The sequence below is a fragment of the Antechinus flavipes genome, chromosome 3, assembly GCF_016432865.1.
Source record: "Antechinus flavipes isolate AdamAnt ecotype Samford, QLD, Australia chromosome 3, AdamAnt_v2, whole genome shotgun sequence".
In the NCBI taxonomy this organism is placed as follows: domain Eukaryota; kingdom Metazoa; phylum Chordata; class Mammalia; order Dasyuromorphia; family Dasyuridae; genus Antechinus; species Antechinus flavipes.
This window is the reverse complement of record NC_067400.1, coordinates 30,807,885-30,833,468: the sequence shown is the minus strand read 5'-3', so window position 1 is coordinate 30,833,468 and position 25,584 is coordinate 30,807,885. Positions and strand designations below refer to the sequence as shown.

The following is a 25,584-nucleotide window of genomic DNA, read 5'->3' as shown; positions in this document are numbered from 1 at the left end:
TTTTTTTGTTTGTTTGTTTCTTGGGGGTTTTTTTTGCACGGCATTTACTGGTGTCACAAAACTAGTGGGTGAGATTGAATTTAAACTCAGGTCTTAGTGAATTTGATGTTCAATCCAATGGACCATCTATCTGCCCTCTCACCATTCATTTCCTTGTGCCATTCTTAGGAAGAGATCCACCCCAATGTTCAAAATAACTTCCTGTTCATACTGTTAATTTACAGGAAAGCAAACATGTCTGGGGCCAGTTGTTATCATGGAAAAATAGTAGGTTTTACCTAACAATGGAATAAAAATGGCTCTCTATTATCAAGGTTTTGTTTTTTATTTCCACCGGAAGCTTGTTTATGAACAAATGCACTTGTAATAACGTTATTTGATGTTGGTTCTATTGCATGCCTTCTTCCTCACTTGAACATTCAAATTGCTCTTTTTCTTTATTGATTATTGTCAATCACAATTGTTGGGTACGGAAATGAGATGGATTTTGGCAATGTCCTTTTACACCAGTTTCTATAATGAGAAATGACTATGGACATTGCTGCTTTCTGGCCCTCTTGGAGACTTTGAATGCAGGGAAAAGATACAAATTCCCTTTTTAAGATTCTGAGCCATCTTCTTTTCAATCTATCATCATATAGTAATAGCCTTACATAACCTAGAAGCCCAGGGTAATGGTGAATGGCTCTGTAATCATTGGGGCGATTATTACATAGGAAAAAACTCTTAAGGGGTTTCATTGGTATAGTATATGGAAAACTCCTGTGAAAAAAGTCCATCCAAAGAAGCAGATTTACAACTATTCTTGCCTTGCAGAGTTGCTTGAGTATTGAAAGGTTTGGGATTAGAATTAACTATAAATTCAGGGGCAGGATTTAAATCCAGGCTTCCTAATTCCAAGAACTCTCTATCTACTATACCATAATAATAAAATAATAACAGCAATAGCAGTGATAATTGTTTTAAGGCTTAGAGAGCAAGCACAAGCATCATGTCTTTAGAACTTCACAAAAACTTCATGAGGTAGATGGTTGAAGGATCATTGCCACACCTGTATTACAAATAAGAACATATCACAGCTGTTAAGTGTTAGGGGATAGCATTTAAATCAGGCTTTCTTGATTCTAGCTTCAGAACAAAAACATTAACTTTGTTTCTTGTGACTTAAAAAGAAGAACAGAAAAAAAAAAAGCATTGTTTTCCCACAAATATACATGAGGTAGTAATGTTAATCACCCCGATTCATGGTCAAAATGTTTGCAACCAATCATCTGAATTCACATTTGAAGATCACTTCCCTAATTCCTGATTAGAGACTGCCTGAGTAGCAAATTTCAGTACTATACTTAAGAATTAGGGGGAAAAAACTCGAGTAAAAAGATGGTATCTTGGAAGATAAAGTAGAATACATTTTGATTTGTACTGTAATCTGAACTCAGTTTAGAGAAAGTTGGCTTACATTTTTTTTTCTCCACTTAATTGGCTGTCTGAACATGAAACTATATTTTCCAAAACTAATTAGAATTTCTCCCTAATTAATATTCAAGACCCAAATATGTTATCTTTGCAATGTGATACATTTATTTTTTTAAGTCAACCATGAAGGTAATTATATTCTTGCCTTCTTAAAAGTAGGTATGTTTTTATTCATTCTGCACATGTCTCTGCTTCCCTTTCAGGCAATGATCGAAGAAGCCCTCACCAGAGCAGAATCCTTCTCGGTCATGTACACGCCGTTTGCAACAAAAGTAAGGCCTGACAAAATCGAGAAAGTGAAGGAGGTTTTCACAAAAACGCACCCCGCATATGTGGAGTATATGTACACAGGTAACAACCAATATCCTTCGATTCATTTATGGTTATACTTAACTCAGTTTTTATCATGATATTTAATTAAATAATAGAGTTATGTTTAAGTGTATAATGAGAATGAAGCTTTATGGTTCATGATAAGATATTCTTTTAGATTTTGATTTAGTATTGTCTGTCCTTCCAGTTTCTCTTTGGACCTTTTCGACTATTCTCTCTTGGTTTCTGTTTCCACTTCTCTCTACACTTGCTGATGTCCTCTGTGGCAAATACACAATTCTTCACAGGCTCTATATGCAAAGATATTCCTGTCTTCTACCAAATAGGGTTCCAAGAGGCCCCAGATAACCAAGAAGGTTATCTCAATGTTCCTCATTGTCATGCTTATGGGAAAAGGCCCATGAAAGCCTGGAAAGTGTATACTTGCTTTGGAGTCATTAGATCTGGATTTGAATTACAGCTCTTAGACTTGCTGTCGTGCCCCTGGGACTTTTGTCAAGGTGCATCCTCTCTCAGACATCTATCCACCATATCACCTTGATGAAATCCTATCATCCTTGAAGCAACAGTAGTGAGTGAGTGTTATCAACCAGCCAGTGCCCTAAGGCCACAGCTTTATAAGGATCACTTGCTGGCATTTTCCAAACACTGCCTTTTATCGAGACCCTCACTTGGACAAAAAGATAACTCATGTCAGACAGAAGAAAGGTTGGGACCAGTTTGCCAAGAAACCTTTCAGATCAAACTCTTGATTTTAATCGACTGTTCTCTCAACAAGGTGCTTAAGGTTTATCAAATAAAACCAACATATGATAATGAATCATAAATCTCAGGGGACCTGCAGGAAGAGTGTCTGGCTGGGGAGAATAAGGGAGAGCAGACCCTTTGCCTGTGGGACAGTTGTCTCTCATCTGGTTATCTTGAGCCCTAGTTAAGAATAAGTAAACGGTCAGATGACCAACTCAGATTTCTCGGTTGTACAAACAATCATACAGTTTGGGCATTTTATATTTCTTCCAGATCTCGGAAGATTAAGACAGGGTTTTGTGAGAAAGGGTTGGCACTTGGAAGTCCAAAGAGCTGAGTTCTAACCCCACCTCTGACCCTGATTATCTGTGTATTCTTAGGCAAGTCACCCCCTAATAGAATGTAAGTACCTTGAAGGTAGAATGGATCCATTTCTGTCTTTGTATCAACAGAACCAAGCACAGCACCTGGAGCTTAGTGGGTGCTTAATAAATGCTTGACATGTAACTACCACACTTGACATCAAGGAGGGATGTCATGACATGTGAGTGAATTGGATTAAAGTGAGGGGTGCTGTGCAAAGTTACCAGCCTCACTTTCCCCTGCAGAACCATCTGGCCAGTGATCGGATCAAATCAGGAGATGATCTTGGAGCTAGTTGGACAGCACTCCAGACTTAGAGTCAAAAAGGGCTGAGTTCAAATTCAGTCTCGGGCACTTACTAGCTGAGTGAGCTGCACAAGTGACTTCATCTCTGTTTGCCTCAGTTTCCTCATCTGTAATATGGAAATGATTATAATAGCACTTACCTCCCACGCTTATTGTGAGGATCAAATGAGATAATATATGTATAGTATTTGGCACAGTGCCCAGCACATAGTAGGTGCTTAATAAAAGTTTGTTCCCCTGTGATTGATTCATCTCTCTATACTCTACTTCCCATCATTTGCAAACTGAGGAAGATGGGGTATGTCACCAGTTCAGTTTTTGATCCTTTTTTTTTTTTTTTTTTGTCATGGATGCTTTTGCCAGTCTGATGACCTTTGCTACAAGAGGCCATCTGGTGGAGCAGGAGAGAGAACTCTGAGACTAGAATTAGGAAGCCTCAGTTCAAATCTAGCTTAAACACTGAGAAGCTGATAATTGGACAAGCCTCTTGGCCTAAGTTTCCTTATCTGTAAAATGGGAATAATAACAGTCCCTTCCTCACAGGACGGTTGTGAGAATTAAAAAGAGCATCATTAAGAGTATCTAGTACAGTTTTTGGCATACAGTAGGATGATATAAATGCTTATTCTCTTCCTTTCCTTTCCCTTAAATGTATAAAATAAAATACATAAGATTAGCCAGTAAGCCATTATACTGAAATTCAGTTAACAGTTTTTTTAATGGACTTAAGTTAACTACCCCCAGAATAAGTAATTCCTAAATGTCTCATCCAACTCTAAGGTTCCATGAGCCATGATTTCAGTTGTGTGACTAATCTCTTCACCAAAGCAGACCACAAGTTCTCCATGCCTTACTCAGCTAAGTGGCAAATCACTGTGGCCAAAATATTGACAACCTTGTGTCTAACATCATGGTGATGAGTCTCTCCCAACTTAATTCTGTTTTCAGATAGCAAATACATAAGGTTTTTTTGTTTGTTTATTTGTTTTGCTGAGGCAATTGGGGTTGAGTTACCCAGAGTCACATAAGTAGGAAGTAATAAGTATCTGAGGTCAAATTTGAACTCAGGTCTCCTGACTTCAGGGCTGGTGCTCTTTCCACTGCATCTAGCTGCCCCAGAATACATAATTCTTTATAGGATCTATACATAAAAGTATTCCTGTTTTCTATCAAAGCTTGGAAATCCTTTTTTTTTCTATTCTGATTTTGTATATGAACGTTAGCAGAGCATAGAGGCAACTGGCCTTTAGTCAGAAAAACCTGAGTTCAAGGCCTGCCTCTGTGTTCCCCTGTGGGAGTTCACAACCTCTCTGTGCCCCGCAGAAACTCTCCACGACTAGCTATCTTGCAGAACAGAGCCAAGATGCGTTCATCAATGCAGAGTTTTCTGATGGAAACTCCTTTCACAAATGAAATCCAATGTCTATGTCTTCTCTCCCTATAAAATGTAAGCTTTTATTATCACAGTATCATCTTTTTTATCTCCATGCCTAGCCATGGGCCTGGCACAAAGCAGGTGCCTAATGTCCTTTTGAGGATGAAGTCATAATACATTATAAAATTTTCATAGGATAATGGGATGAAAGAGATCCTAGAAGCCATCAAGTCGACATCCACCTTCATCCTATGAATGAGAAAACAGAAACACCAAAAAATTGTACCTTAATAATATCCAACATTTATATAGTGCTTGATGTACATTATCTTATTTGATCCTCACAATGACTCTATGAGGTAGGTGCTATTATTATCCTCATTTTGCAGATGAGAAAACTGAGGCTGGGGAGGGTTTAAATGGCTTTCCTGTAGCCACATGACTAGTATGAGTGGTAGAATTGGAGCCTGGTCCTCCTGATTCCAAATCTAGTGCCATATTCCATTGGCCTGTGATTTGCAAATTTCCATTTTATTATTCTCTCAAACACCTTCAAAACACTAGATCTACATAAAAACAATCTCCTTCATTGCACTCAGACATGAATGCCTAAAGATGGATATATCTGCATATGAGGTTACATGTATGCATGGGGGAGAGGGGAGGGGGGAGGGAAGGAGCAAGGGAGGGAGGAAGCAGGGAAGGAGGGAGAGGGGGAGAGAAAGGAGGGGGAAAGAAAAAAGGAGGGAAGGAGGTAGGGAGAGGGAGATACTTAATAACCTCCTCTTCTCCAATGGGAGTATGCCTCAGCATCTTGGAAAAAATGCCCACTCTCAGGTCACCTTCTTTCAACCCAGATAGTTCACCCCTGGGTGAAATGTCCTGCTCTCTTTTGGAAAGGGAGGCAACTAATAGTAATGGCGGGAAACCATGAAGAGGTACCCTTGAAAAGCTCCCTCCCCTGAACAGTTCACTTCCACACTAGCCTTTCCCAAATGAATATTCACCAATTGCACCCATTTTCAACCATCTAAAAATACATTTTATTAAACATACTTGCTAAACTTAAGGCTGCATTAAGACTGAAAATTATCTTCTCTTCAAAGACTTTGCCTTACAAATAATATATGCCAAATTGGGTAAGAAACACTTAGCTGCTATATAAATGCTCATCATTATTATTTCTGTTATCATAACATAATTTAAAATGCCAGTATTGGATGCTGTTTACCATCTGGGTTACCTTAGTTAAAATATTTAATATCACCAAGTCTTAATTTCCTTATCTGAAGATGAGAAAACTAGGCTGGATGACTTCTAAAGTCCCTTCCAGCCCTGGATCTATCTTCTTTTGGTCCATCTCTAATGTTTTACAGGCCAACAGTGTTTACAAAATCTACTGTTTGTGTTCTGTAAAATTGTTTTTTTTTTCTTTGAGGAAGGGTGGAAAGCAAAGGACATGATTAGACCCACGGACGTCTGAATTCACATAAGAGCTGAATGTGTTATCACAGGGCTAAACTATATATTGCTTGGGGAGGGAAAGTACTCATTGTAAAATAGAGCAGCTACTCATTTTTCTTGTTAAAAGAAAAACTCAGCTTGATTCATGCTGGGTAGTCTGTGTACATCAAATAAATAACAATTTCCTAGCACCAGAATTTCTTTCTTTTCATTTATAAAGTTTTGCCTGGGATTTTATTCATATATTCCAGCAAAAAGAATGCAATTCTGCATATTTTTTCTACAGGCATGGCTGTATTTTAATAATAATAAAGTAATCTAATAAGCATATGCTGACTTTTCTTGATGGAAATATCAAGATTTATTTATGGAATAAGTAAACATTCAGTAATCCTTAGTAATACTTAATAGAAAAAGTTTTCTGGTTCAGATATCAATTACTTCAGCACTTAGGTGGATGAAATAATACTTTATCTCATCAGTCCAATTTAATTCCCAAGAGTAAATATATAGTTCTACAGAATGAATATATTGTTTTTAAATAGGCCTATAAAAGTTACTTTCCAGTTAAACAGATAGCTTTCAGTCATCATTTACCAGTAAAGATAATATATCTTTATGCTATCTAAATTACAAAATTAGTATTCTTCCCTCTATTTCTTCATTCTAAATGCCATCTGGAAAAGTATTAGGAATACTTTATAACCCAAACAAGAATTTTTGAGTTCAAACTCTTTCCTCTTTATAACCAGCCTCTGAAAGGGAACGGAGTATAGACAGTCTAGCAAATAGTATCCTTCCACATCATGAAATAAATGGATTTGAGCAAAATTGTCATAAAGTGAATTAGTGTAATGTAATCCATATTTGATCCATTTGAACTCTTTATGTAATGTGTATCAATTATACAAAGGATGAGTTTCCAAAAGAAAAAAAAATTCCCCAATATAAGTTGTTAGTACTTTGGTAGACATATGATTTCCTAAGTGTATTTTCTTTCCATTGTCTTAAAATCTTCTTATCCCATATATTCTTCAGCTATATTTTATGAGTTATACATAGATTATCTTCCCTATGTGCTTAGATCTTCATCTTTTTCTTTTTCTCTTTTAAAAACATCAGCACTCTGTCCATATTTAGCTGTCCATCTCTCTACGTAACTGACAACCCTTATTCAATAATGTCCCCTATTGCTCATGATGGCTCAAATCATTGTTAGTGTAGTAGTGCTACATCTTACATATGTCCATCATGTGGCTTACCAGAACCTTGGGGTTTGGAGTTGTTTGTAGTTTTTATTCTCCTAAGATCATGTTTTTTTTTCATGATTTGTCTCTAAATAGCATCAGAAAGAGGACATTATTGTTCAAGAAATAAACTGTCATTTTGCAAGCACACTGAAGTCATCAAAAATACCGCCCAGTTTCTGAAAAGAATAGCCTAGTCACTTCGTTGTACCCACTTATGAGATCAGTACCTTAGCCATCATCAACACCTGTCAGAATCAACTTACTGATTAACTTTATGGGCTACTCATCCAGCTGCGTGTCCTAATCTGAGCAATATAAGTTTTTCATCTACTTTGTTTAAGCATTGTGGATAGAAAAAAGGACCCAGCAAGTATTGTTTAAATGACTATATGTTCCAGGCACTATATTAAGCCTTTTATAAATACATCTCAACTAATTAGCCCAAAACTTTTTGTACTTATAGCTAAAACTTCAAATTTATTAGCAAAATGTAATATTTAAAGAACACAAGTTGGATCAAACTTTTAGATATATATTAGTTTCACTACCAATATTGTTGATGACATATCAGACAATCCCTCTTCAGCGACTTGCAAACATTTGATTGTGCTTGTTGTTCTGAAGCTAATTCTATTTTTATAGGTATTAACTATAGAAAGCCACTGACCACACATCATGTCACTAGCATTAGCCAATAGGTAAGAATTAGCATTAGGTTATCACTAAGAAGCAAAATGATTTCAAGTCAATCAGTCAATAAATATATATTAAGTCCCTTCTATAGGCCAAAACACCCATCATAAGCACTGGGAAGACAAGGAAGGCAAAAGTCCTTGCTTTCAGGGAGTTCGGTCTAATGGAGAAGACAATAAGCAAGCAAATGTGTAGAAACAAGAATCCAAGATAAATTGGAGCTAATCAGCAGAGGAAAGGAATTAGAATTAAGGGGAATCAGGAGAGAGGATTTTAGCTGAGACTTGAAGGAAACCAGGAAAACAAAAAAGGAGGAGTTTCAGGCGTGGGGTTTTGCCAAGGAAAATGCCCAGAGTTAGGAGTTAAGAATGTCTGGTTCTAATAACAGCAAGAAGGCCACTGTCAAAAGAAGTCTGGAAGGGGTCATTTAATGGAGGACATTAAAAGACTGACAAAGACTTAACCCCTTCTTGCCAATGAAATTTGTTAATCGACTACACCAAAAGGATGGGTAACCATCAAGGCTTATGAAGTCCATAAGAATTTCAAGTGAATTTTAATTGAATTAAATAAATTAATTCAATAAATAAGTTATGTTCATTAAACTATATAAATAAATAATGTAGATAAATAAATTGTTTTATTGAATGCATTTATTAAATAAGTTTATTGGATAAATTTAATTAAATTACCTATATGTATTAGCCATATGAGTTATTTGCCCAACCAGTTTTCTTGCAAAGGTTGAGAGAAAGAACTAAATTCCCAGAGGCTGAGTTTTACCTCTATAGGATTCATAGGATCTAGATCTAGAGGTAAAAAGGATCCAATAATCCATTCCATCACTTAAACCCAAAGATTAAGTAAAGTTCCTACAGGTCACATGGAAAATAAGGTCAGGGGCAAGAATTGAACTCAAGACTTCTAGCTTCAGAGCCAGGGCTCTTTCCAGTGTCCATGCTATGAGGCAAATGCTTCAGAATCACAGAAGTCAATATGTTATTATTTTCATTGAACATAACTTTCCTTATAGAAATCATATGTGTTCTGATAGGAATATATCTCTGAAATTATAATGAAAGTCAAGGGGAATATTTGTTTTGCTCTCCAGCTATTCTCTTTACACAACTTGTTTTTCCCTCAACAACACTTTGAATTGTGGGATTCAAGGACAAGCTGCCTATTCTTTTAAAGTGAAAAGAGAGTTCTTTATTGGAACAGGAATGGTAACCAACCTTGGGAAAGTTGCTTGTTTCTTGCTGTTGTGAACTTGGGGAGAACTTCCAAGAAGAGGGAAATGGCAATTTTAAAAGAGGACCAGATAAAACCCAGAAAACCCAGAAAAGGACAGATGAAGGACAAAGTACTAGCATTAAAAGGAGTGACGTGTAAGCCAAGCTCTCTGAAGCAGAACAGAAAAATAGAAGAGAAAGTCTGCACACTTCCATCTCACCCCTACCCCAAAACAATGGGAACCCTTAGAAGAGAAGCTTCTAAGCAAAATGTCAGATCGTTTTGTTATGGACAAAGGGCAAGGACATAGTATTGCCTCAAGAAGATAAAGGCTCTCAAACCTACAGAACAGAGGCTATTTCAAAGATAACCATAAGCTGAGTCTGTATCCCAAAAAGGGAAAAGGATCCACATGTACAAAAATGTTTGTGGCAGCCTTTTTTGTAGTGGCAAGAAACTGGAAATTGAGTTGGATGCCCATCAATTGGAGAATGGCTGAGTAAGTTATGGGATGTGAATGTTATGGAATATTATTGTTCTGTAAGAAACAATCAGCAGGATGATTTCAGAAAGGTCTGTACTGATGCTAAGTGAAGTGAGTAAAATGAGGAGAATATTGTACACAGCAACAAGAAGATTGTGTGGTGATCAATTCTGATGGATGTAGCTCTTTTCAACAATTAGATGTTTCAGGCCAATTCCAGTAGACTGTGATGGAGAGTCATCTGAATCCAGAAAAAGGACTGTTGAGACTGAATGTGGATCAAAGCATAGTGGCTTTTGTTTGTTTGTTTTGCTAAAGCAACTGGGGTTAAGTGACTTTCTCAAGGTCACACAGCTAGAAAGTGCTAAGTGTCTGAGATCAGATTTGAACTCAGGTCCTCCTGACTTCAGGGCTGATGCTCTATCCATTGTGCCACCTAGCTGCCCCCAAAACATTTGTTGTTTGTCTGCTTGTTTGTTTGTTTTTTTTCCTTTTGATCTGATTTTTCTTGCACAGCATGAAAAAAGTTTGGAAGAATTGCACATGTTCAACCTATATCAGATTGCTTTTATCTAGGGGAGGGGGAAGGAGGAAGGGAAGGAGAAAAATTCGGACAAGATTTCACAAAGGTTAATGTTGAAAGCTAACTTTGCATGTGTTTGGAAAAATAAAAAGCTATTATGAAAAAAAAAGAAAAAAATAACTGTAGGAAATGTTTCCTTTTCCTCTTTTTGAATAAATTCACCATGATTAGTTCATTCCAAATCTCCTAAGAATTTGGAAAGACTACAATGCACCCCTCTGTGTTTTAAACTCCTCATTCAATGACTTCACTGATATTTAAAAGCAGAGAGCTCTGTCCTGGATCCAAAGATTGGTTCTTTCATTTCCTTGTTGTATGGCCTTGAGCAAGTGATATTATCTTTCTGAGCTCATTTCCTAAGCTGTAAAATGAGAGTTGGTGGACTAGAAGATCATCAAGGTACCTTCCTGCTCTCCATCCATAATACTCAGGTCTTTTGATTCATACCACATGCATAAGAATCATACTGAAAAAAGAAGTCACCATAGATTCTGACTCTACTACTCTTACACATATGATGGTGATTCTTATGTCTTCTCAGGACTTCAGTTTCCTCATTATATAAATTACACATTAGGACTAAATGATTTAAATAGCCACTTCCAGCACAGAGCTCTAGACCTGGAGTCAAAAAAAAAACCTAAGCTCATATCTTGACTCAGAGACTTACAAATTCTGTAACCGGACATGTTATTTAACTCCTATCTGCCTCAGTTTCCTCACTTATAGAAATGGAGATTCTAATAGCACCTGCTTCTCAGGATTATCATGAGAATAAAATGAGATTTTTGCATTTGCAAAAGTACTTTGCCAACCTTAAATGATTATAAAAACGCTGTCTGTTTTTATCATTAAATGCTATGATCACATCAACTAAGTCCTATACTTTAATTTGTTTTCCTACTTTCACCTTGAACTAAGACAACATGGTTGAGAAGGTCATAAATCTAGAATTGAAAAGAGACCATCAGTTACAATCTCCTCATTTTACAGATAAGTAATTGCTACTCAAAGGCATTGAAGTGACTTGTCCAATGTCATGCAACTTGTAAGGGTCTGAAATGCAATTTGAACTCAGGCTTTCTTGACCATCTGTTTGCCAAAGTGCTAAATCTCATTAAAAGTATGATGAGATAATTATGCAATCTCATATCTTTGAAGTCTTCTATACCAATAACCAGTCATTCATAATCTGAGATAATAGAACTAAATTTTAGTCTAGACAGTAGTCACCGAGTCATATGGGACATCAAACATATAATAACTTCATTAGCTCCATGTTCTAAACAGCTTAATTTAACAGCTAGATACCACAGTGGATAGGGCATCGAAGACCTGAATTCAAATCCTCCCTCCGAAAATACTAGCTGTCTGATTGTACCTTAGTTTTCTCATCTGCAAAATGGAGTAATTATATTACCTGACTCACAGGATTATTGTAAGCATCAAATAAGATAATACATGTAAAGAGCTTTGAAAACTTTAGAACATTATGTAAATACTAATTGTGATTATTGTGATGATGATAATGATGATGATGATGATGATGATCATGATGATGATGATGATGATTTTATTAAGAGGCATTATGAGGCTAAGGCAGGAAGGGATTCTGGACTTGAAGTAAGAGGATATGAATTAAAATCTCAAGCCTGCCGTTTACTATCTTTATCATCCAAAGCAAGTCACCTAATCTTTCTGGACCTCAATTTCTCTCATCTTTAAAAAGAGAGTTAGATTAGATCATTTTTGAGCTCTCTTCCAGCTCCAAATTTATGATGCTATGAATCAGTCAATCAGTGAGCATGATCAAGCACCCACACTTCTTGTACTAGCAAAAAACTGGGAGTAAAGAAAATGCCCATGATTGGGAAATGGATAAACATAATGTGGTACATAAATGTAATGAAAATTTTTCATAATCTTTCTAAATTCTAGTGCCTTCAGTCTGTTGATTATTTTCTATTTATCCAACATAGAGCTTGTTTATACATATTTGTATGTTGTCTCCCCCATTAGATTGTGAGTCAGGAGCTATATTTTGCCTTTCTTTGTATACCCGCATTTAGAACAGCATAATAGGAGCTCGATAAATATTTACTGACTATATTTCTATATTGAAATGGGGTAAGAGAACAGAAGGGAAAGTATTGCACTGCAGAACACTTTTGTTAAATCTTTTACCTGGTTCACTTGAAAGTGAGAATGAGGGATATCATTTCCCCTATGCCTTCTCCCATGATTATATATTCTTCATCATATGCATCTCTATTGTGTTAGTGATTTCCATCTCTTCCTTATTCTTTTCTTCCCAGTTTCCTTCCCATTTTTGTCTACAAAACAGGACGAAACCATATAAGCCCTCATATAAGTCATATAAGTTATCTTTACCTTCTCTTTGACACAACGGTATTAGGATTCTAATATTCCTTATTTCCCTGTTAACATTTTCCTTGTAAACATTTTATCTGCAAATATTTTTCTAATTAGATAAGTACATGTTTGTTTAGTCCATTAAAGATCCATTTTTCTTCTCTAGTTTTGCTAGAGAAATTATGATTCAGCAGAACTCTTTGTCTTTTGCCTGTCTTTTATGGCAACAGTTGCCCAGTCTTATGTGATCCTTATAATGGATTCTTAGTATCTTAATTCTTTTGCTTTGGCTGCTTATAGTATTTATTTTCATTGACCAGGGAGCTCCGGGTTTTGGCTTTGACATTCCTGGGAGTTATCATTTTGGAATTTCTTTCCAGAAGTAACAAATGGATCCTTTTTATTTTCATTTTGCCCTGTGGGTCTAAGTTCTGGACAATTTTCGTTCATACTTACTTGAAATCTGTTATCCAGATATTTTTAAATGATTTGAGAAAGTCCAATAATTCTTAGATTATCTCTCTTTGACCTGTTTTCCAGATCAGTTATTTTTAATATAACCATTCATAGATTTTCTTAAATTCTTTTCAATCTTTTGACATTATTTTAATATTTTGTATTGAATTGTTTTTTTTTCTATCCCGTTCTGATTTTCAAGGCATTTAGTTCTTTAGTGAGATCAGTCACAAAATTACTATATTAATTCAGGTGAGACATGATGAAGTTTTGAACCAGCTTGGAATTTAAATGAGGTTGTAGAGAGAGAATTGACAAAAGTTAGTAACTGGATTTGGAAGGTAAGGGAAGTGAAAAAGTCCATCTAATGTGGAGAAGAATGGTATTGCCCTTATAAGAAATATGGTACATGGAAGAAGGACACATTTAAAAGAAAAGAATATTAGTTCCAGTTTAGATATAAGTTATGTGGCAGAACCAAGAGAGAAAGGGATTGCAAAAGCCAAGGAAAGACAAGACCAGGAAGAGCATGTAGCAAAAGCTACAGATAGATCAAGAAATATGGACACCAAAACAATGCCTTTGGATCTAAAATTTAAAAGATTGATGCCAATCCTTGAGAGAAACATTGCAAGTCAATTCAGTAGGCATTTGTTAAGTATCTACTATGTGTCAATCACTGTGCTAAGTCTAGGGATACAAAGAAAGGCAAAAACAATTCAAGCCCTTAAGGACCTCATTATTTAATATCAGTCAGCCAATAAGCATTAATTAAATGTCTACTGTGTGCCAGAAATTGTGCTAAATTATAAGGATACAAAAAAATGCAAAAGACAGTTCTTGATCTCAAGAAACTTACAATCTAATGGCGAAGACAATAAGCAAAGAATTGTATGCAGGAAAAAAGTATTAAAATAAGTAGAACCAATGGGACTTGGGAAAAGATTAGATATAGATCGGATCCAACATATTCGATAGGGGTTGACAAGAGAATAAAGAGTTCAGGATGATACCTAGCTTATGAGCCTGAAAAGAAGATAGGATTATCAAAAGTTATTGGGAAGTTAGGATGAAGGGAGTATTTGGAGGAAAACCTGGGTTCAGTTTTGAAAGTGTTGAGTTTAAGGCTTTCAGAAAGATGTTATCAGAAGCGAAATTTCAAGGAGTTGAGAAGTCAGTGGATAGTGAAGGCAGCAAAATTAAACTCAGAACTTTGGCATCTGCCCAGAGGTAGTTATTGAAATAATAGGAATAGATGAGGATAATCAAAGATGGTGGGGAAGAGACAGAGCCTTGAAGAGCCTGAATCATATTTAGGAACCAACTAAGGATACAGAAAAGGAACTGTCAGTGAAATAAGAAATTTATGAAATCATATCATGGAAGACAAGGAGAGAAGGAAAGATTGGTCAACAGTGTCAAGTATACTAGGGATTCAAGGAAGATAAAGATCAAATAATGGAGTGACAAAAAAATAACAGGGCAAAACCCAGCACTGATCTTTTCGTGATTCCTGATATTAGAAAACAGGTAACCTTTTTGTCACTGAGAATCAGAAATCTTTCATATAGGGTAAAAAAAAGTTTTGAATGATTATATATTTCTGCAGGGTTTTTAATCTGCCTAATTTTTCCTTATTATTCTTTTAAAAGCATCAGCTTCCCTAATGGCAAAAATAAGAACTATTTTGTCCCGTTAGCTACAGGATTTGTTTTTTTTTTTAAGTGGGTAAATGAACCTTTCAAAATTAATGCAGGTAGATTCATCTAAACGTTTCAACTTCTGACAGTTGTAAAGGAATTCCATGATTATATTTATTCTCTTTCTTGCTTTCCCCTTTCATTGTGTTTTTAAGTGGCAAAGGAGAAAAATATCTCTTCTAAATCAATTCTGATTTCTGACCCAGGAGCAATATGGTCCATTTCACTTTAAAACCAGAGGCACAAGTGCTTCTCGGACTCAGGTAGAAGTTTATGAGCCCAAAACTGAGAACAATTAGCACTCAAATTAACGTGACATTAAAAACTCAACAGCTGGGAAACGTTTTTGTCATTTCTTTCAGTGGACCCCCTGCTGTACAGAATCTTCAGGCAAAGGCAATTAACTATGTGGGCAAATGGCAAGAGGAATAAGTGGAGGGAAGGAGAAAATCAGTGATGTGTGGATGTATAGCTTCTCACCTCCTTAAATTCAGCAGGAGTCCATGATCCAATGGACCCCACTGGATGAAATGCAAGATCTAAAAGATATGAAATGCTTATTACTTTTTCACAAGTACCTTTTATCACAAACCAATTATGGGGCTGATGTTCATTCAGCAGCCACCATGGTCAAGAACACCAAGGAGAAAATTCTCTCAACTCTCTCCATGCATCAAGTACTCCAAGATATGGCATCACAGAGCCACAAGTTCTCAGAGTAGAAAGGGAGAGATCTCAACAGCCACTGCATCTATTTTATGCCTGAAAAAATAGACACATATGTGTGTTTTATATGTCATATATGTGGGTATACATTTATATTTATACAATCCCCATCAAATAGACAATCCAGACCATTACAAGAACTCCAGCAAGAAGAAAATAACTACATCCTGAAGCAGTCCCTTTTACTCTGGGGTACTTCTAATTACTAGAAAAAAATTTCTGACTTCAAGCTGAAATTTGTCCCTCTATCTCTTCTATTCATTGCTCTGATTCTGCTTTCTGGGGCCAAGAAGAACAAATATAAGCCTTCTTTCATGTATGGCCCTTCAAATGCTTGAATGCAGCTGACATCAACAACAACGGGGACAAGGATTTTAATGTACCAGACATGATATGAAAATAAGGAATGAAATAATCCCTCACTAAGACCTTTGAATTGACAATGCTCTTTCTAAAATATGGAGCCCAGAATTTTAAAGTGTCCAGATGTGATAATCTGATGGGAACAAAACACAGGAACATCATCAGTAACACCTCTTGCTTCCAAGATATGGCACCCCCACCTAACAATACATAAGATTGAAGTCATTCTCTTGGCCATCATGTCACATACCACTAAACCATATTGAGCTACAGTACACTATTTTTTTTCTTCTTTTCCTAAATAAATTGCTCTCTATTCATGGTTAATATGGACACGTTTTTTTCCATGACTTTACATATATAACAAATCATATTGGTTGCTTTATATCAATAAGTGAGAGAGAGAATTTGGAACTCAAAATTTTAAAACAAAAATGAATGTCAAAAATAAATTTTTAAAAAATAAATTGCTGAACAGCCATGTTTCCCCCCAAAAGCTTCACTTTTCAGCCTAAGTACAATATTTTATCTTTATTCCTTTTAAATTTCATCCTGTGAGATTCAGCCTATCACATTAATTTTTAATCCAGACCCAGTCAATAATCAGTGAATTGGTAAGCACATATTAAACTCCTTCTATGTTTCAAGACACTGCTAAGAACTGAGGAGACAGAGAAAAGTATGGGAGGGAGACATGACCTCAATGACCTTCCGTATTATTAGAGAAGGCAATGGATGAAAAAAGGGAATATTTACAGAATATGTGCAGAGCATGTACAAAGTCCGTTCCAATCTATTTGTTAAACACCTGCTGTGTGTCAAGCACTAGTGATACAAAAGCAAAAAAACACCCTAAAATGTTGAACTCTTCAGAATTTCACAAATGGGTGAATTACACAATAATGAGAGTGGGAAGGCAATAGTAGACAATGGGAGTGCTGACTATCAGGAATCACAAGAATACCAGTTTACCTGTATCGTAACATATAATCTTTTTTCAGTTGTGGCCAATTTTTGTGACCCCATTTGGGGTTTTCTTGGCAAAGATGCTGTGCTGGTTTGCTATTTCTTTTTCTGTCTCACTTTATAAATGAGGAAACTGAGGCAAACAGGATTATGTGACTTGCCCTGGGTCACTCAGCTACTAAGTGTCTGACACTAGATTGGTACTTTGGAAGATGAGTCATTCTGACTCTAGGCACAACACTCTGTGTACTACAGCATCACCTAGCTGACCCTAACAAGCAGAATAATATTCAGGAAATCTAGAAACATGGGTTGGACTCATAAATTGAAGGGCTGGTAAGTTTACATTTGAAAGTGGAAGAAATAGTAAGTTATCTGTTCAAACCTTTGCTTTGCAAAAGGGATCGTGAATGAAATGATGACAACTTAAGAGAAAGAAAATGAGAAGTTCTAGTCTTTAAGATTATGGTATTTAAAACTCAAAGTAACTGTTGGAACAAATTACTTTGTTAAGGGTCCTGTTGGGGAAGAATTTGGACATTTACAAGTGTTACAAAATCTCCCTCATGACAAAAAGCTATTGGCTCTACCCAATTACCAAACTAAAAAAGCCCAGAATGATGAACTGGCCTATTTTAGGGCACTTTCCTGAAGAATGGCTTTTAGTTCTCTTATATGGAGTCATTATATACATTAGATGTTGCAATAGATAGGGAAGACATCTTTCTGAGTTCAAAACTGGCCTCAGCTTCCTGGCTGTGTGACCCTAGGCAATCCACTTACTCACATAATCCTTTTTGCCTCAGTTTCTTCATGTGTACAATGAGCTGGAAAAGGAAATGACAAACCTGTCTAGTGTCTTTGCCAAGAAAACCCCATATGGGTCACAAAGAGTTGAACGTAACTGAAATGACTGAATAGCAAAATTAAAATTTGGGACAATAAAAGAAATCTGGCTCCTTATTTCATATTTCTAATATGTGTTCATAGAGTATTTCATTGTTCTTCTTGCTCTTCAAATATACAGAATTTATTTAGGAATACAATGTGAGACCCTTTTGTTTTGCAAAGGATCAACAAGCATTCCCAGTGGGGAGTAAATCTTTACCTTTTGGCTGAGGAAGCAGTCAGGAGGTTCATATGTAGATTTTTCAAATGAAGAAGCAGAAGCTTGGAGAAATAAAGCAACTTGTCTGTATACAGATACTAAGCAGATGAACCAGAAGTACTCCAGCTCAAAATCTGGGGCTTCCACCTGGTGCCATTCTCGTCAATTGCCTCTTTATGTCAGGTAGTAATCTGGAGATTTGGGGATCCTGCAGAAAACAGATAGATAGATAGATAGATAGATAGATAGATATGTGTATGTACACATATGTGTGTATATATATATATAATGTATATATATACTTTACATTAATTATATCCATTCCAATTGGTTTCTTTTTAGTCATTCATACTTAAATTTTCATCTACAACAAAGTAAGGCTTTATGGGTAGTTATGATAAAAGACCACTTCACCATCTCTTTCCTGCCTGCTGAGATGGTTTGATAAGATTGATATTTCCCTGCTGTCGCTTCTTTTCCCCATCTACAACATAGAGTAGGCCCAGCCCACTCCTCCCCTTCTGCACCATGGATTAACTTTCCCTAAAAGAAGGCAAAACTGTACCCTGGACCTGACTGGCCCCAGATACAACACCTTGGCCATTTAAGAGCAAAAATCATTCCAGTCATATGTAACCTAGGCCCCTTGTACCCAACAGATTTCTGAAAACATGGAAGTCACTCTGTCTTTACCATAGTCTATACTGATGAGTAAACTCATTTGTATATGGAGGGGAAAGGGAGAATGCATCCAAAAAAGTGCCTTATTGCACATCCTTGCTATGTGGGGCAAAATAAAGCTACTTTTCCAAACTGTTCAATCACTCAAGTGCCTCCCTTTGTCCCTGTATTGAACCCTAAACTAAGAGAATGCTAGCATTAGAGCCAACTCCAACAGATGGGATAATACCAAAAGGTGTATTTCACTGGATCTACCACAGAGCTGTCATGCAGACATAATATGATGTTCTTTGTGGGCCAGGACCAAGACACAATTAAACTACGTCATGAAATGGTAGCCTATTAGTGAAGAGCAGGGCTCTGCATTACAGATACTAAAAGTGCTTGAGATCCTCTCTTAATCTAAAATACGTTGCTGGATCTCAGTTTGAACCTGGACAATGCCCTGATACGGCTTTAGTTGCCTCTCTTTGAAACTCCATTAATGGATCTTACTGCACTCTATCGCCTGGATCACCACCTGTTGCCTCTTCCTGACCCAGGGCTATTTTAAACTCAACATATCAAAACTGAATTCATCTTCCCCATAAACCTTCTCCTCTTCTTAACTTTGAAGCTCCTATCCCTAGGGTCTCAGCTTCATAATGTAGACATTACCTTGGACTCCTCCCTCTTCCCCACCCCACATATCCAGTCAGTTGCAGACATAGCCATTCCTATCTTCCCAGTAGTTCTCTCATTCTAACCCATCTCTCCATTCACAGCTACTGCCTTAGTTCTGATGCCCATCATCCCTGTCTAAATTATTGCAACAGCCTTTAACTGGTCTTCTTTCTTCAAGACTCTCCCCAAATTCAATTCCTTAGCCCCAAACAAATTTTCTTTAGGGCATTACTTAGGAACCATGATCTCCTACACAAGATCTTTCCTATTTTCCCCAAATGCTTAGTGCCCTCATTCACAAAATATCTTGTGTTTAACTGTTTTGATATATTTGCATTTATTCACTTTGTATTTATCCTACATATAATTTAGATATGTTTGCTGTATTACCCATTTCTTTTTTTTAAGGAAAGATACAATCAATCTTTGTCCTTGTATCCTCAGGGTCTACCACAGTACCAGGTTCATAATTAATAGGCACTTAAATACTTATTGTTTGACTTGTTCATTAAAGAAGCAGGAAGCTCTTAAACAGTCACTTCTGCAACCAAAGAATCCTCTTATTCTCAAGACACAGATGAAGAGGGAAAACTGGATGGCAAAAATCAACCCTCTAACGATTCTCAAAAGAAGCAGTAATGCTCAGATTATGAGTGGAGAAATATCAGATGGTCAAAATAATATCACCAAGTCTTAAGGACTTAAAGAACAGTTGGTAAATTCCTCGGCTTATCATTAAAGTCCTGCATTTTCTCCAGCTAGCCCCCTTTCAAAATTTATTTCAGATTATTCCCCTGTATCCCTTATATTCCAGCCAACCTGGTTTAATTTCTGTTCCTCAAACTCGTTATCCCCTTTCCTACCTCCACGCTTTGACCTAATCTGAGTCTCCTCCCTAAAATGCCCTATCTGTTACTTATTTTCCCTAGTTTTCTTTAAGCCTCTGCTCCCCTGAGCAGAGAATCAAGATTCATCACATTCTGACTTCACAAATCCTATTATAGGTCCAGTTAAATTTGCTTAAAGTTAGCCTGCCATCTTGTCCTGTCATCATGTCTTTGTCACTCAGGCAAACTTGGAATGCCCTTCTCCTCCCTTTCTCTCATTTTTGCCTTGTGGAATCTCCAGCTTCCTTCAAGGCCTGCCACAGATGCTACCTTCCTTAAAGTCTGGCCTTAATTGCCCCAATTTCTTCATGTACTTTCCACCCTGAAATTACTTGCATCCCTTTACCTCTGTGTGTGTGTGTGTGTGTGTGTGTGTGTGTGTGTGTGTATTGCCTCCCAGCAGAATATTATGGTTCTAGAGGTCATGGACTGTTCTGTTTCCATAACACTTAGGTTGAAGTTGGTCAGATTGAGTTGAGTTTAATTGAACTGAATCCCCTCTAGCCTATCTCTAGTCAGAGAACGCTAGGGATGACCATTCTTGCATATTGTCAGTTCATGCACAGACTACAAATGGGGCATGTACAGGTTCAAATCTCTTCCAGTAACAAGCAGGATGTTTTTGGATGGCTCAGAAGTAACAAGAGGCAGGAGTGCTAGGCTTTCATCTGTGTTCTTGCCCACCTATTCATTGTGTAATCTTTAAGCAAGTCAGATAAATTGTCTGGGTTTTGGTGTCCCAGTCAGTAAAATGAGAGTGAAGGGAAGGTGTATGCTAAATTATTTCTCAGGTTTTTTCTACATGTAAACATTGAAGGATTTCTAAATGTTCTCTTTTCTGTGTTTTATAATATGATTTACATAAAACAGAGAGGAAGAAAGGGAAGAAGGGAGAGACAGAGACAGAGACAGAGAAAAAGGGAGGCAGAGACAGAGAAAGAGACAGACAGAAACAGAAAGAAAGAGAAAAAGGGAAAGAGATGGGGAGAGAGGGAAACAGAGGCAGAAAAAGGGATAGAGAGAGAGACACAGAGAGAGACAGAGACAGAGTCAGAAAAAGAGAGAAAGGGGAGGGAAGGAGAGAGAGACAGATAAAGACAAACAGAAACAGAGAGAGGGAATGAGATGGGGAGAGGGAGAGAAATAGAGACAAAGAAACAGAGACAGATATAGAGATAGCAAAAAAGGAAGAGAAGAACGATAGAGACAGAAATAGAGACAGAAAAAAGGGGAGAGAGAGAGAGAGAGGTGGAGAAGAGGGAAAGAGAAAATATGTGTGTTCCACACCTGTGATTTAATTTCTGTAAGAAACCATAAGATGTATACTCAGTATACTAAGACGTATACTAATTGTTCTAAAACAATTTGGAAACTCATCAATGGCTACAGTTCTTGATGAGTAATTCTAAAGTATGGACAGTGGGAGTCTCTCTCTCTCGGCATGAATGCCTTTCAAGACTGCTTCATAACGTGTCTTCACTGTCAAACAAAAAAAGTTTAACAGTCATTGTCTCACAGACATCCCTAGTGTAATAAGAGGTTAAGGGATTTGACTATGGCAAGAAGGCATTGTCAAAGAGAGGCCTGAAACCTAGGTCTTTTCTGCTTGAAGACCTGCCTTTCTATATGTTATACCATGCTGATTCTCAGGCTTAAACATTGGGCAGAAATATCAGATTTTCATGAAATCAATCACACACAAAGAGTTAAGTCTAATTTATAATCTTACCAATTTGTATTATGATGCTGGGTTTATAGCAGGGGTTTTTAATATTTTCTACCTCATGGTCTGATAAAAACCTATGAACCCCTTCTCAGAATAAATTTTTAATATATAAAATAGAATACATAGACAAAGAAAACTGATTATATCAAAATATAATTATCAATATGTTTAACAAAACAAAATCACAAACTCCCAAGTTAAGAAGCCCTGCTTTATAGTATTAAATTATAGTACTGAATTACTCTAAATATTAAAATTTATCAGATATTTACTATCAAATTTCAGTATGCCATTGAAATATTGCTGTGGGATAGGCCCCATTTAGCATTTTAATGCCTATGATATTTATATAGACCTTCAAGGACTTCACGTGCTGCCTCAGACAGTTGACTGGTCATCATTCCCTCCCCAACAATATTTGTTGACACTTGGGTTCAAAAACAAAGAAGATGGAAAATTTTTGGAAAAAATGTCAAGTAGGAAGCTGCCCACATTTACAGGTAAGTCAATAAGCATTGGGACTTTCTTCTAATATTGCTCTCCTATTCTTGGACAACCAATTTTTCCCTGACACCCAACATGGCCCTAGACTTCCATTCCTGCTTTTACTCCACCTCAAGACTAGATATTTAGGAATTCAAGGTAACATTGATATGCATTTTGCAACATATCCTAGTGTACACAGTAGAGAGCAGGACTTTAAGTCAAGAAGATTTGAGATGCTCTATGACTAAATGACCCTCAGCAGATCATAACCTTCTGGACCTTATTTACATCATCTGCAAAATGGGAATTATAACAGTCCTGATCTTACAGGATTCTCATGAGTGAAGTAAGAAGATGGTCATTATGTACTTTTTAAAACCTTACTGGCTGTGTAAATGTAAGCCTTGATTATACATAGGATCATAGATTTGGAGTTGGAAGAGACTGGGACATCTGTCTCTACTCAGAACAATGATGACTACTATTTTAGTTGTTGGTTTTTTTTAATTAATTTAATTGTATTATTATTTATATATATATAATTATGATTAAAATTTTAAAATTTAAAATTTAAATAAAAATTTAAAAATTAAAGGAAGGGAGAAAAATTTCATCGAGCCAAAAGCATAATGACCACTAGAGTTATATATAGCATTTTATTATTGCAAAGCACTTCACAAATATTATCTTACTTTGAATTCACAACAATGCTGGGAGGTGAATCCTATCATCATCCCCATTTTACATGTGAGGAAACGGAGATCAAGATTAAGTGACCTGTCCAGGGTCACACAGCTACTAATGTGTAAAATATGATTTGAATTCTGGTCTTCCTAACTCCAGAATTTTTATCCACTGTACCATCTGGATATCTATAGAGAATCTAGTCTTTATCCCTGTCTTTCCCCTGGAACTTGGAGCTCGAAGGAAGCTGAGAGACTAATCCAACTCCTTCATTTCAGAGATGAAGAAACTAAGATCCAGGCAGGATTGAGTCTTTTGCCCACAATTACTCAAAGTCATGGAATTCTAAGCCAGGGTTTTACTGTGACCCACTGGGTTTTGAGTCCTAAAAGGCTTTTTAAAACCGAACAAGTAAACCTGAAGGGATATTGAAAGTCATTGATCATTTCTGCTCATTTGAATAATGTCTGGGAAGAATAAGACAAGCATTAGACACCTTTATGGTAACTTTGTCCCAAAACTCATAAAAGCCTGTTCCATACTGAGGTGGATCTTATTATATAACTGTGTTAGATCTTTCAGCATGGGGTGGGGGGAGGTAGAAGGGGAGGCCAAAATGCATAAATGTCACTTCTCCAAAGGGCAGCGTCTCCTCTAGCTCCCACTGCCACGCTCAGAGAGTGGGAACATGACTGGCTTTGCTAGTAAAGATTTCATCTCTATTAATATTAAGGTATTTTTATAGCCTGGTAAAGGGAAAGAAAGTACTTCAAAATTGAAGGGATAGAAAGCAGCATAAAAGTTTATTGTTACAATTTTTAGAGCACAAAACCCCCTTCAGCCCACTGACCCGGGAAGACGCTGCAAGACACATGGAGACCATGGGGAAGAGGATCTTACCGATATTGGATGTCATCCGAAGCACTAAATTAAATGTAGGTGTATGAGTTGACTCTCTCTGAGTCCAAAGGCAAAGGAGCACAAAGCCTCCAGATAGAAGAAAGATGTTTGATGTGTTACGAGAGTGGATTTTAGAAGCCTCTCTCAGCAAATCCCATTTATTAAACAAAGCCGGTTTTAGCTAATGATTTTATTTATTTTACATTTTAAAAGATTACAACTGGTGTGCTCCACAGTTGCCAACATTTATTACATTAGCGGAAAGCTTAAGGAGCCCTTCTTTTGGTGTTTTCCTCCAATCCAATCCTGGATTGCCATGAATTTCTCATTTCAAACCAATAACAAAATTTTAGCAAATACAATGTTTTCGCTATTTTCATTTATTGGTCTATTACGATCTAACCATCTCCTTACTTGCATGGGGAATTACATGGTTTTGCAGGCCAATGCCTCCATATTGCCCTGATGAATTGGAGACCACTTTTAAAACTTCGCCATTTATCTTTATACATCCTGAAAGTAAATTACCTAATTTCACTCTGTGATCAAGGGAAATAGATGCTGGGGTTTTTTTAGCGGTTGGTTTGCTTTTTGTTGTTTGTGATTTAGAGACAGCATGCTGTGATGGATCGAGCCAAGAACACTGGTCTGGATGCTAGCTCATTGGCTGTGTGACCTTCAGAAAATCACATCACTTCTCTATAAAAGCATGAGGTCTAGCCTGATAACCTAGAAAATCCCTTCCAGTCCTGAATCTGTCATTCTATGGAAATAACCTGGACTATTTAGCAGTTTTTAAATTTTTGCACTGAGAGATCATCAAAGAGATGTCTCATCGATGCACCCTTAGAGCTACTGATTTCCTCTCTTTGAAGACTGAAGGTTGAACGAGTCAGAATTTTTTCTTGGGGCTATTATGTTCAATCACGGATTTGATGTTCTTGCCTTTTAAGAGAACTGTCACCTGGTTCCATTTCTCTCTTTCAGAGTCGTCTTCCTGAGTTTCCTTGACCAAAAATTCTCATCACCCAGTTGTTAGGTTTCTGGTCCCAAACATCTCCAAACGTGTAGAGGATGCTGGGAACCTCTTCTCTACTCTAGATCCCGATGTTGTCTGCTTAACTAATGGAACTTCCGGTACAGCTTTGAAAATGCAGGGCCACCTCTGTGCCACAGTAGAGCCAAAGTGGGACTTTCACAGTCCCACAGAAAAAAATCTGCTCATCTTTTCATACAGATTTAACATCTACTTCTCTTCTGAATAACATCTTTGGGCTTTTGAAAAAGTCCTAAACCCTCTAGTCTTTGTATTATAAGTTAACTCAGGAATAGGTTACTTTAAAATATATTGTTCCCCCCATCCATCCTGACTATCTGACTCTGCTGCAATACTGCTCCTCATCTAGTCTCATGAGCTCTCAACTCCTTTCCTCAGTCATTCCCTCCCCACATATCAAAACTCTCTTACGTGTAGCCAAATATTTCTTTTTAAAAAACATTTCCATTTCTCAAATCCACATTTTTGCATAGGCTGTCCCCTTATTCGTGAAATAGACTT

At 36.9% G+C, this 25,584-nt stretch overlaps 1 protein-coding gene across 1 annotated transcript in view; it reads left to right on the top strand.

Moving 5' to 3' along the window:
• The window catches only part of SPATA16 (spermatogenesis associated 16), a 296,094-nt gene that overhangs the window by 222,329 nt on the left and 48,181 nt on the right, over positions 1 to 25,584 (top strand). The window contains exons 6-8 of the mRNA XM_051983185.1: positions 1,680 to 1,827; positions 22,310 to 22,456; positions 23,949 to 24,061. Coding sequence (XP_051839145.1) covers positions 1,680 to 1,827; positions 22,310 to 22,456; positions 23,949 to 24,061 — 408 coding nt within the window. The remainder of the gene's footprint in view (positions 1 to 1,679; positions 1,828 to 22,309; positions 22,457 to 23,948; positions 24,062 to 25,584) is intronic.